This window comes from Ctenocephalides felis, unplaced genomic scaffold, assembly GCF_003426905.1.
Source record: "Ctenocephalides felis isolate EL2017-DRISC unplaced genomic scaffold, ASM342690v1 CF-g0.4_SCAFFOLD_03571, whole genome shotgun sequence".
Lineage (NCBI taxonomy): Eukaryota > Metazoa > Arthropoda > Insecta > Siphonaptera > Pulicidae > Ctenocephalides > Ctenocephalides felis.
The window spans coordinates 23,539,308-23,553,434 of NW_020539725.1; the positions used below are offsets into that span (position 1 = coordinate 23,539,308).

At 29.2% G+C, this 14,127-nt stretch overlaps 1 protein-coding gene across 1 annotated transcript; it reads right to left on the reverse strand.

Annotated features, from left to right (window-relative positions):
• Positions 1–10,720: 10,720 nt before the first annotated feature.
• On the reverse strand, positions 10,721–13,721 carry LOC113387065 (ATP-dependent RNA helicase DHX8-like). The gene is given in 3 exon segments (XM_026624823.1): positions 10,721–12,765; positions 12,768–13,120; positions 13,122–13,721. Coding segments are annotated over 3 exon segments (2,961 nt in total). The 5' UTR covers positions 13,685–13,721.
• Between the last annotated feature and the right edge of the window lie 406 nt (positions 13,722–14,127).

Genomic DNA, 14,127 nt, shown 5'->3' on the forward strand with positions numbered 1-14,127 from the left:
TTATATTTTCTCAAAAATTTCATTTTTTCGAAGTAATTTTTTTTCAAAAATGTTATTCGTTTTGAAAAAAATAATAATTTTTGATACGGGAAGTTCCAGCAATTTGCCTTAAGGCACGATGCCATGCGCCCCACCAGTTAATCTTGTTTTTGTATTGTTTCTATCCAGTAATTAAAATTGTAAGCATTTTAAATTAATATTAGTATTGATATTTATTACTATAAATAGCGATTTTTGTTAAGAACATAGATCAATTAACGTAATTATTTTTGATTCGATGTCTGCAAGAATTTTGAATCATGTGTTTGCTTATAATATACATAATATAAATACAGCCAGAAAATAGACTAAGAATATTCAAAGATGCCACGTTTTTTTATAACCTTGACGAGTCTTTTTATAAACATAAATAATACCGAAATAGTTTTCATTGTCGATTTTAATGCAAATCAATCGAGATAAAATGTATTTTATATAAAAACAATAGGTGCGGTACATATACGAGTACAATGCAAAGCATTTATATTATTTTATCTATATATTAGCCCTGGAGAATTTATTCGCTCCCATCTGGAAAATCTAATATTTTGCGATAAAATTACTATTATTGTTTTTGATATCAGAATCATTGTTTATTTTAATAGTTCTACTATTCAACATGCAGATCATTCATGTGACTAATAGCATTTGATTTGAATTTGATAATTATGACTCATTATAGTACTGAAATGCAATATAAATATATAGTATATTTATAATGTTTTAACTTGAAACGATCTTTTGATAGAAAAACAAAATTCATGGTCTCCGACTTTACATACGGCATGACAACGAGAAACGGCATACGTTTACGTACACATGTTACTTAATGAAGGCTATAATGCGATAGATCACGTGCGATAGACAAGTGCAAACATTCAAATATCACAATATATACGTGGAGTACAATACAATGACGTAACGATGCGACATGTACGTGTAATTTTAAGAGTTTTAAATAGCACTCCTAATAAAATGTTGATACAAATTAGCTAATTCATAAAGTAGTAGGTACTCACATAATTCAGTTCAAAAGAATCGTTATCAATATGTAATTCGTTTTACTCGTTTATGTTCATTAGTCATATTGATTTTTTATTTGTATTAGTCATTTTTAATTATAAATTTATGATGCCAATTAAGATCGTCCAAACATATTTGAAGTTGACTAAATCCTATGACTAAATCATTCATCGAAATTAAGAATCATAAAAAATGTCGTCAAAGTTTACACATTCAAAAACGATCTTCGAATGATCGAAATAAATTGAGTAAATAATTAATCCGCGTTTTCTCAAGAAATACTTGTCAAGTTCCACGAATAAAATTTCTATCAATAACACATCAAGTTCAATACTTTTTGTAGAAAATCAACAACTTCGTCAACAGTTAAAAAATAAGTTGTTCATGTATTTTTTCAAAGAAATTCCAACCAACTTTATTTGAACGTTCGTTTAAAGGAAATCAGTTGAAAAACACATATCACAAAAAAAAAACAAAACTAGCCGTTTCTATTTAGCTATTCAGATTAGCCCTTTCAATTTCTTTATCTATATATGTAAAATTCCAAAAAAAGTTCAGGTGCCGTCATAGACCTTACATTAACCCCAACCTGTGGGGCGCCAGATTGTTCAAAGGGAGGCGCGTACATCTGTTTCCAGAATACTATTTTCCAAAATAGCCGAACATTTTCAAAATGGTATTCAAAAATAAACAAAAAATAATTAGTTTTTATTCATATTTTCACATATTGCATGTTAATTTGTAGTCTGATAATATCAGTTGAGTATAAATCTAAATTGTTGAAAAAATTGAAGGAGGCGCAACAATTTTTTTCATTAGAGCAGGGAGTCGCGGGCAAAAAGGTTGGGAACTATTGTTTTACAGCAGAGTTTCTCAAACTTTTGTCCTTCGGGACCCCATTTACAATTGCGAGTTTTTGACGACCCCAAAGATATAAAAAAAAAATTATATTTTTAAATAATTTATATATTTGGTAACAAATACATATACATATGAAACTATATAGTTTAAGAATTGGTTGAGAACATACAAAACTCAAGACGTGATGATATAAAACGATATAAATAATTGGCATTATAATCACCCGCAACGCCATTTGGGGTGGCGACCCATAGTTTAAGAAGCCCTACTTTACAGTATTATAAATGCCTATGGTTGCCGTTAATTAATAACGTGATACTTAAAACGTGGTGATAGGTTTGACAAAAAAAATCACCAAATATCATATGAGAGAGGGGGGTTTAATGAGATATCACGTTTTTACCTGAATTAAATCAAATCCAACATTAGTTTCAATTCATTTTTTTCAATCTAAAAATTTAACCATTATTGCAAAAATCCTTGAAAAGATCATGTAATTAATGGACGCCCCCTAGTTTTTTTTTTGGGATTTGTAAATGTGCTCGGCATCACATTTACTCCGAAATATATTCCAAAAATATTGCATGATAAAATGGACAAATTAAGTAAAGAATTACACTCAAAAAATTAAGTACCTATACTTCCTATTGGTCATCCTATCCTACTCCATTTCTGGAGTAAATTCGTACAAAATATATACAAAAGCTGTTCTGTAAATCCTCTTTTGAGAATTTTATATTTATATTTAGTTTGGCTACATAGTAAAAAACAGTTTTAACAAACTAACTCCGTTAATAAATTTTCAATCCCTGTTATGAACTCACGTAAAAACACAAATTAGCAAATTCCACATATTAGATAGATTATCATTTCTTGGAATCTTATCTACACGTAATTTGAAAATGAGTTTTATAATCCATTTTATACAAAAAATGATCTCATCAATGTAAGGAAAATTAAATGTTATTATGACATTATTTAAAATTCAAGAGATATATATTGAGCATAATGGTATACAAATTTGAAAAAGAATATTAAATCTAAACCCTCTAAACCCTAAAGTTGTGAAAATCTATGATAAAATAGTCATATAAAATAAAATCGTTTTCTTGTGAATAAAACATATTATATACGTTTTGAAGAGTGTAATTAATTAAAATTTTATAAAAGCTCTAGAAAAATAAATCTTTTTTCATGCTACACCAAGTTGACGTGAAAAAACTTGAACAATTATAAAGTGTTTGCAAGCATTTAATTCATTCGTTCATTAAAAAGCAAAATTAATTTATTTTGAAGTAACACTCAGACTTAAACGAATTTATACAGTTTCTTATTGAAACGATATTATATGATTCAATGTTGATTTTCGCCATTTGCATATGAGTATTATATTTATAAATTAGCAAGCTAATTGGAATATATATATATATATATATATATATATTGTGTGTGTGTGTGTGTGTGAACATGTGTAAAATAATATCGCATTCTTGAGACTCTCGATAAATAAAGCATTAATTAATGAAATTTCGGATAAACTCACCTTCGATTCTCTATCGAAACAATCGGGTATCGAACACAACATATCTATTATAGAATTATATAAAACATAACATTTATATAAAGTAGTCGAATATTTTACGTTGACATACGATGCTTTCATTTTCAATAGTCTTAAAGTAGAATGAATCCTAGCACATCGATTATCATTGTACAAAAAATTCAGAGTTATTATTAAATCTAGTCACCAAACATTGATATTTGAAAATATTTAAAATAAAAGCTTTAATTAATTAATTTAAAACAATGAAATGTCTGCCAACATTTCTATCCAGTGCAAACTACAATAATGATTGTATGTCACCTCAACCAGGCCATACTAATTTAATTAGTGCAAGAAAAACTACTTATTTAGTTTGTTCTATTATTTCAGGAAACAAGAGTATAGTTTATTACATTTAGTTTATAATAAGGTAGATATGATAATATATGTAAGAGTTGAAATAAATAAATATCAAATTGTTTAATTAATCATATTCTATTTCAGTGTAATAAAGTAGACATTGAATTAAATTATGATTATTGACGATCTACAAGCATTGGAACAAATGAAAACAATACATGTAAGTATATTATTACTGTTCAGAAAAAAATCTTTTCCCAATAGATGATTTAATAGTATTATTAGCGGTATAATCGCTTTTAGGTTTGACAAATCATATAGTAGTTTGTGTGTGAAAAAGCGAATTAATTTATTATTGAATTTCTTCAAATATATTTTAGTTCTTGAACATGAACATTATTGAAACATTGCTCGAGCCACTAGAAAATTGAACGATATCTGTATAAAAGATATTTAGATAAATATAGTATGTTTTAACTCAGCGGTTTTCAATCTGTGGAGCGCGTCCCCTCAAGATGGCGCCAGGCTGTTCTAAGGGGGGCAAAATTACCCAATATTTTTGGAACGATATTAAAACATTAACAAAAAATAATTAGTTTTATGCATATATTTACAAATAAGCAATATTATATTACATATTAATTTGTAGTCTGTTAATATCAGTTGAGTACTTATAAAATTAAACTGTTGAAAAAATTAAAGGGGGGCGCAACATTCTTTTTATTAGAGCGGAGGGGAGGGGGGCGATGCAAAAAAGGTTTAAAACCACTGTTTTAACTAATTTTAAGAGTTTCAGTTGGACAATTTGATATCATAGATTCATCACCGGCGGTTAATAAAAAGCGAATATAAAAACTCATGCTTGAATCTAAAAATTTTATACTTTATAATATAATTAATTAAGAAAATTTTAATCAGAATAGCACAAAATGTTAGTCTTGTTATAATTAACAAAATAATAACTATTATATGAATTATACCAAATCATAAAAAATCGTTGTAAGTGTATTTTTCATTAGTTTGATTATGAAAAGTTGTATGAAAAATACAATAAGGAAGGTGCAAAATTCAAAATATTCAATTTTGGTATCAAAATGAGAGATAAAAAACTCCAATACGTTAATTATATGTAAATATTAAATTCAAAATGCTACAAATAAAAATCAGGTCAATTTTATCATCAAAACAGTCATGAAATAAAAAAAAATCAAATATCAATGAACTCATTTATATATGCATATATAAACGTATACATATCTACATATATTTTTATTTGGTTTAATTTAATATTTATTAAAAATTGTCATTTAATTTGATATTATATCAATTGGTGTTTATATATTTTCGTGTGTTTTTTTCTTTAATTTATTTGTATGGTGAGTTTTTTTTATTATTAATTTTTAGTTCTGTAGTCTGCCTTTATATACGTTAACAATAATATTTGTTATATAATAAATTCAATAAATTGTTTAGATTTATGGTTTTACATGTTTATTTTTATATTTTTGTAATTTTGTATTTTTTTTTATATATCTACTTTAAATTCTAACCCTTATTTTTTTTAATTTAGCGCTGAAGATAGGTCAAATCAAGACCTGAAACGTATGATATTACAAAAAAAATCGTTTTAATTATTGGATGGATGCCAAGAACAAATATATATATATATATATATTATATATATATATATATATATATATACATAAATATATAATACAAATACATAATAAGCGCCCAGGGCGGCAAATTTTCTAAGGCGGCAAAATTTTGAAAGCGAGAAAAAAATGCTATGCAATATAATTAACTAATTCTTAATATATTTTTATTTTAAGAAACATGATTTACGCATTATGTAGCAAATTTAAACTTTGTATATTATAATTGTAAAAATTTAATTTTAAAACCATCGAATTAGTTTAATTAATTTCTGCGAGATTTAAAAAGATAATATTTGATTCTTTTATTTTCGGGAATTAATAAATATATATATATATATATATATATATATATACAGTTTTACTGAAAAATAAAAAATATTTTCAAAATATTCATGCCTTTTTGAAAACAAACTTCAATTGATCAATGAAGGCGGCATAAAATTGAATCCGGCCCTGCGTATAACGTTGAAAATGTGTACAAATTTTGCACTATTTTATTAATAGACGAAGTTAAAATGTTTAGAAACTATGACTAGCCTCATCACCAGTGCAAATATAAATAAATAAATTTAGTTAAATACGTCATGAAATCTGTCTTGTGTAGAATGAATGTGTGAAATGTGTTAATATCTTCAATATTAATATTCTTTCCACTGGTATATATATATAATTGTATACATATATATGACGAAAATATTTAATAGCTTTGTGTAAGTTAATAATATTGTAATATTAAGAATAGTTTCATATAAATATATGTAAATGGAATTAATTAAATCTTTAGATAATAATAATTGTGCATGATATGAATGAAAAGAATGATATTTAAATATAATTTTGCAATCTTAATAGCTAATGTTAATAATAAATGTTTAAACTCACCGATTTCGGCATTTTGGAAGCCTTTGCTAACAGATCCGATCAATGTCACCTGTGGATATTGCTTAAATCAGACCAGTATATAATATTAAAGCAAACACATTTGGGAATTAATATCTAAATTAAGGTATAATACGAACAAAAAATAATTTATAACAAATTTCCGGAGAACTGTATATAAACTTCATAACAAATTCTAAAAATTAGATGAACTGTAAATATGTAAAAATGACACGTCTGATCAGTCAAATCAAAAAGGTGGCAACATGCAGAGAAAGTAAAGGGGAACCACAATTGAAACAGGTTAAGTATGAATCGATGGTAGAAAAAATTATTTCAATTTACTAAAATAATTAATTAAGATAACACTGGATATTCTTCAAAACTTTTCCGATAGCTTCACAAAATTTGCACTTCAGATTCCAGTACGACAACAACAGCTAACTGCCGGTGGAATTAAGATTCTTAAGTATGATTATTAGTAGCCGAAGTAAATTAAACAATACTTACAATTAAATAATAACTAATGAACTATTTAACGATTTTAAACATGCGTGTTTAACAGGTAGCAATATTTGTGTCACTAAACACCACTAAATACACTTTAACATTCCATTGATGTACGTACACACCCAATGACACCCAACTCCAACTGGAGTTATCTCACGAGCAGAATACTACAGCGACATCTTTCGCTCGGTTTGCGCAATAAATTGTAAAGCTGGGTTCAAATTGAAATAGTAAAACTGTTTTAAAATATCGCGGTAATAATAATTATATTATACATAAGCGTAATATGAAAATAGTTAATAGTAGCATTATGTCCTAAGCCTAGTTGTATGAACTTCCCGAAATGTTTAATAATTGACTTAAGGGGTTACACCACTGTAGCAGCAAAAAAAAACGTATGTTTTTACCATTTTTTTCGGTAGGAAGGAAAAGTATTAAAATCATGATATTAAAGATAGTTATTCATTGCAGTTTAAAGTAACAAAATAAAATATAATACTAAAAAAAAAAATTAAAAATGGCGGTACTACAGCCATTTCGGCGAGCTGCGTCAAAATTCGCGACATGCAAATTAACTACAACAATTTGAATTTTGTTGTCTCGAATTTCTTACAGTATATTTAAAATTACATTTTTAAGTGCCCATCATAGGAGATCTTTATATGTTAATTTGTTCATCAATTATTAACAAATTACTATCCGTTTTTTTTTCGTTGAAATTCAACGATTTTGAATAAAGTGCTCGCCAAACAAACAAAAATCGATATTTTTCAAATCCGCTATGATGGGCACTTTAAAATGTTATTATAAATATGCTGTTGAAAATTCGAATGAAAAAAATTAAAATTGTTGTAGTTATTTTGCGTGCCGCGAATTTGACGCGGCTTGCCGAAATAGCTGTTGTACCGCCATTTTTAATTTTTTTTTACAATTATATACTTTATTTTGTTACTTTAAAGTACAATAAATAATTATCTTTAATCATGATTTTAATACTTTTCCTTCCGTCCGAAAAAAAATACGTTTTTTTTTAATGCTACAGTGGTGTACCCCTTAAGGGCACTGCCTAGTGACAACCTTAAAAAGGCCATTTTTGGGAATTAAAAAATAACAAAACCAGTGAATCCGTTAAGAGTAAATTTATACATGTTTTGAGAATACACAGTTAATTTTTTGAAATAAAATATTAAATATTTTTGAAATTACACGCGATATTCGGCGGCGCCAAGAAAAAAAGGTCCTTGGGTCCTCTGCTGCTGGAGTGATTGCAGCCTCCTTCTCCGTTGATAAAAACAAAAAAGCAAAAATTCTTGTGAAACTATAACATATTTTCTGTACGATGACCCTCGGGAGAACAAAAAAATGAAATATTGACAAAATAGCGGCATGCTGAATAAAAAGTTAAATTTTTTCCCAAAATTTGGTCGTTTTTGGTCTGCCAAATTCTATTTTTGATCAGATCAAAAAACTGGAGGGTCGTTGTATGGAGAACTATATAGAGGAGATGCAAAAAAAATTGATAGCGATCGGATCATTTGTCTCCGAGTAATCAGTCCAGCAAATTCGAAAAATCTGTTTCGAAAAAAACGCGTTTAAAGATAAAATGATCGTTTTCACTATTATAAATGCTACTATTTCAAACAGCTGTAACTCAGAAACTATTTTAGATATCGATTTAAAATTTTAGTATGTTATTTTTAAAACAATAATCTATGGCAAAAAATGAAATTCGATTTTTTGAAAATTTCACACTATAGAAACCTATAGGTGTGCCCCTTAATCAACCGAAACTGAGAATAGATATGAGAGATAGATAAAATTTTCAACTATTCATTTCGTATATAAAGTTTTCGCTGTAACTTAAATCTAAGCAATGCTAGCATTGCAATTTCCAATTGAATTCTCTCAAACACATTTAAATTATCTGTTATAATAATTATAGTGCACGTGTCGCTTGTATATACTAAAATTTTTTCTTTAGCTTTTTAAACCGATTTTTAATTAATTTATATAATTCAATCAATTTAGGACTGTTTAGTGCATGAACTTTATCGCTAAGTTAAAATTTATTAAAAACGTCGAAATATATATTTTAGAAAATCTAGTCAATAAATTATTTTGTGAAATATTAAGCATCTGTTATAAAAAATATTGGTACGATTACATATATCATGTACGTAGTTCTTGATATTATTTAATCATTTGAATTTAATATTAGAGTATAAAATAATATTAATTTTATAAATAATAAATTAATTTATAAAATTAATATCGTAAATTAATATTATAAATTAATATTATTTTAATATTATTAGATAACATTTTTTACACAACTAGAGAAGTTTTGTAGACTACTCTTACTTACTTTTTTGCTAATTCCAAAGCCATTTATAATCGCGTTTCTCCGTCTCTTCTTTATTTAGTTTATTCCAAATGCTTTTAAATTTATGAAATTCAAATTTTGACTTTATCACATCTCAAAAGCAACTTTTGACACAAATTCTGACTATCACATTTTTTAAAATATTGATAAATGTTTAAAATTGAACGACTTATCGTAAGACCGTAATATTTTAGTATGTTCTTTATGGTCATGATATCTATCAACTAAAACTTTCATCGAATTTTTTCTCAACAGTTAATTACAAAGAAACGGTTTGGTCGGCATTTGCCCAAAATTAATCAGCACGACGATACCCAAATTTAGTACGCGGCTTACATTATCACGTCATAGTTCATTTATGTTATTATTTTTGTATTATTGTTATTACCGATTATCATTATTTTATTTTATTTTAACTTTTTTTCATTTTATATTTTTTTGTCTTAATTCTTTTTTTGCACCTATCAATTTTGTAAATAAGACATTAAAGTCTTGATTAACAAAAATAAATTATAACAAAAAAAAAACGATACCCAAATAACATCTTTCGAATAGATATATTTTTTGAATTTTCAAAACCGATGCAAAATTTTGCTAATCACAAATAAGCGGCTCGGCCGATCGTCGCAACCTGAGAAACGATAGTCCTTATCGAGTAAACATAAAATGAGCAAATCAGATTTTTGGGCAAAACAAACTTCTCCCACGAAAAGTTTTTTAAAGTAAAACTATGAACTGTAAACTATGCCACGTGTCTAATGTGCATATTCATTATTATAAAAAAATTCAGATAACGCGAATCACCAATGCTTTATGCACCTTGCAGCTATTTTTAAAGAAACGGTTAGGCTGATCCTCTGGCAAAACTAAGAAGTGTTTGTCGTTTTTCGCTTTTAGAGAAAAAGTCGACAACATATTCATAAGTACGCACTTTTTCCCTTTCAGGTATCAAACAATTAAAATGACTTGAAACGCCGTGAAAACATAAAATTAGCAAATCGAAAACAAAATTTTCCTTCGGAAAGATAACAAATGTGATAAATTACTATTCCATACAGTAAATTATTAGTAACTCCTTATCATCTCCTTATAAATGCACTGAAAGTACATTAAAAACAATTAGAGTTGGCATCAAAACACGATAGGATGCGGGTTATAAGTTTTCATAAAACAAGGATTTTATTGATTAAATAAAATGTAATTATAGAATCTTTTTAATCATAAAAACAACGTCGTTACTTAAATAATTATTTATTACTACAATTAACGTTTTATTTTTTCATAGATCACACCTTTTCTCAATACAAATATTTAGTAAATTTAATAGTGATATATGTATTAAAACTTTAATTCTATACCATGTCATTGTGTTTTTATAAATAACTTCATTGTAATTTTATCTTTTAGAAGCTTATTATATATTTATATATTATATATAAATAAAATTTCAAGTATTCCAAAGATTCAATTCCTTCTTCGTCGAACTCTTGATATTCGCCATGAATTAGGCTCTTCATATTTATTGTATAATGGTTCCAGTCTTTGATTTTTCTTAAATTTAGATAATTTTGTAGGGTCACTAAATCTAAAGAATGCTGGTGCAAATTCTACAAGCCATTTGGGATCAATTGTTGTGACTTCCCTCATATATTCTTTAGTAGTTTGTACAAGCTCATGATACACAACCCATTCTGGTTGTCTGTTGAACAAAGCACTACTAGGATGTATATAAACTACTTGTGAATCTACTAGAGTTCGATAACCTTCTTGTGGGTCCTTTTTTGCAGCATTTCTGAAAAAGCCTGATGCAACAGTTTTTTGTACCCGAACAGTGTTTCTCCCAGATGAAACCACATCAAGTTTATGTCTGTCCATTATTCCTAATAATTGCTTGCGCACATCTTGTGCTCGTTTTAGAGTTCGTATTTGGACAAAATTCTCATAACACCAAGCATTACTGAATTTATTATTTTTCCAACTATTGTAAACAGCTAATAATGTCAAATGATCGCCTTCAGCTTGGTTAAATTTAGCTTTCTTTTGATCTGCAAGGGCCTGTTTATCTTTGGGTCTGTAGAAAACGTTCTGTACAGATAGCATTGAAACAATTGTAAGAATTTCATCAGAGCATTGCAATGCTACTGACATTATCAACATTTTAGATAAATTGGGCTCTAAGGGAAATTCGGCCATCCTTCTCCCTAATCTAGTCAATAACCCTTCATTATCAAGAGCTGATAATGAATGTAATTGCTCTAACGCCATTACTAATGATTCAACTGGTGGAGCATCCATAAAATCAAAGTGTAGAAGGTCATTGATTCCCATAGTTTTTAATTGTAAAACTGTAGTAGCTAAATTTGTTCTCTGTATTTCAGGAACAGGAGTAGGCAACATTTCATCACGATAAGCACGTTCAGTATAAAGCCTGTAGCATTTTCCAGGGCCTGTTCTACCAGCCCTTCCAGCTCTCTGTTTAGCTGCTGCTTGAGATATAGGGGTTACTACAAGAGAATCCATACCTGTTTTAGAAGTGTATACTTTCTGTTTTACAAATCCAGGGTCAACTACATAATATATCCCATCTATTGTCAATGAAGTTTCAGCTATATTTGTTGCAATAACTACTTTTCTACTGCCTGGTGGCGCAGGATCAAATATTCTAGTTTGCATTTCACTGGGTAATGCAGAATAGACAGGTAGTATCAATAACTCTGGTACATCTGGTCCTAAACTTTTCATACGTTCATACAAAACTTCACATGCCGTATCAATTTCTTCCTGACCTGTTAAGAACAAAAGTATATCACCAGGAGGCTCACGCAAATGTATTTGCATGACTGTGATCAAACTAGCATCCAAATAATCTGTTTCTGGTTCTTTAGTATATAGTACTTCCACTGGAAATGTTCGACCGGGTATTGTGAATATTGGCGCCTCAAAAAAATATTGGGAAAACTTAACAGCATCCAATGTAGCTGAAGTAACAATTAATTTAAGTTCAGGACGTCTTTGAACAGCTTGCTTAAGAAGACCAAATAAAACATCAGTATGTATAGTACGTTCATGAGCTTCATCTAACATAATTACAGAATATGATTTCAAATCCAAATCCATTAGACACTCTCTTAGCAACATACCATCTGTCATGTATTTAATTAAAGTGTCAGGGCCAGTGCAATCTTCAAATCGAATAGTATATCCGACTTCTTGGCCCAGTCGACAACCATATTCTTCTGCAACACGTTTTGCAACCGACATTGCAGCTACTCTCCTTGGTTGTGTGCAACCAACTCGACCTCGTGCTGTAAAACCAGACTCACCTAGATATTGAGTAATCTGTGTAGTTTTTCCGGATCCTGTCTCACCAATAACAATGAGAATTTGGTTATCGGTAATAGCTTTAATTAGTTCTTCTCGTAATTTGTATATAGGTAATCCTTGTCTTTGTTGCAATAATGTTAAATCTGTCTTCTTACCAAATGAGCTTTTATTACCACCAATTACATGTTTTTCCATTCAGGCAAATCTTGGGGAGCCAAACCTACACCTCTCATATTAGCCGCTAAAGATCTATTGTCATCTTCTGGCAATGGATCTACCCAGTTTTTATTTAAATTTGTAGGAACTGCATCAAGCTCTTGTTCCCTTTGCAACATTTTTTGCTCTCTACGCTCTTTGGCTAGGGCAGACTGCATCATGGCTGCCTGTGCTAAACTTCCATCAGGATTTTTCACAATTCTCACAGGACTTAAATCATGCAATGCTCTACCATGACCTTGAAGAAATGGTGGTTCATCTTCTACTATTTCAATTTCTATATCAGCTTCGGCATCATCATCATCTTTAGGTAAAAGCCCAGTCATCATCAAAATCAGGTAATTCTGATCTGTCTATTACACCAGATGAAATCATTTGCTTTATTTCCCACCGTTCTGGAGATGATATTCTTGTAACTCGTTTCCTTGATTCTTCATCATCATCTATATTTCCGTGCAGCTGAAGCATACTAGTTGCACTCTGTTGAGGCCTATCAGGATTACGATTGTTTAAATCATCGGAAATATTTGTATGCAAATGTGCATGTGATTCAGGATTTAAGTCTTTACCTGTAACTTGGCAAACATCCCTCATTGATAATGAAATTTTTTGTCCAGTTATTGACAAAACTTTAACTTTTACTGCAGCCCCTCTTGACACAACTTCTGAAACATCAGTAACTCTTCCTTCAGCTCTTAATTGAGAGATATGAACTAATCCTTCTACACGTTTTCTAATACCAAGTATTTGGACAAAACAACCAAATGGTACTAGGTTCATAACACGACCAGAATATATATGACCTGGTTCTGGATTGTCTTTCAGATCTTGTTTATCTGATTGAAATCGATCAGATGATTCTCTATTATTCCTATTCCTGGATGTCATCTTTACTTCTCGCCTAGTGCGGCTTCTATCTCTAGACCTGCTTCTTTCCTGGATCTTGAGCGTGATCTTCTCCTCCTGGATCTTGAATGCGACCTACTTCTCTTAGATCTTGAATGTGACCTACTTCTCCTGGATCTTGAATGAGACCTACTTCTCCTACGGGAATTGATGAACTCCTGCATCTTTTGGACCGATCTACAGATGTAGATCTACTCCTGTGACGCCTTGAAATATGTCTGTTCTTATCGTGATCTCTGTCTTTATATCTTTTTCGATCCCTATCATATTCTTTATCATTATATTTGCTTTTAGGTTTTCTACCAGTGTCCCTATGATTATCTTTAATTTCATCACTCTTTAAATCAACTTCATCATTTTTACTGCAATTGGCAACCTTATCAGATTTAATATTTAAGGCGCCAATGACTCGAATTCTGCCATAA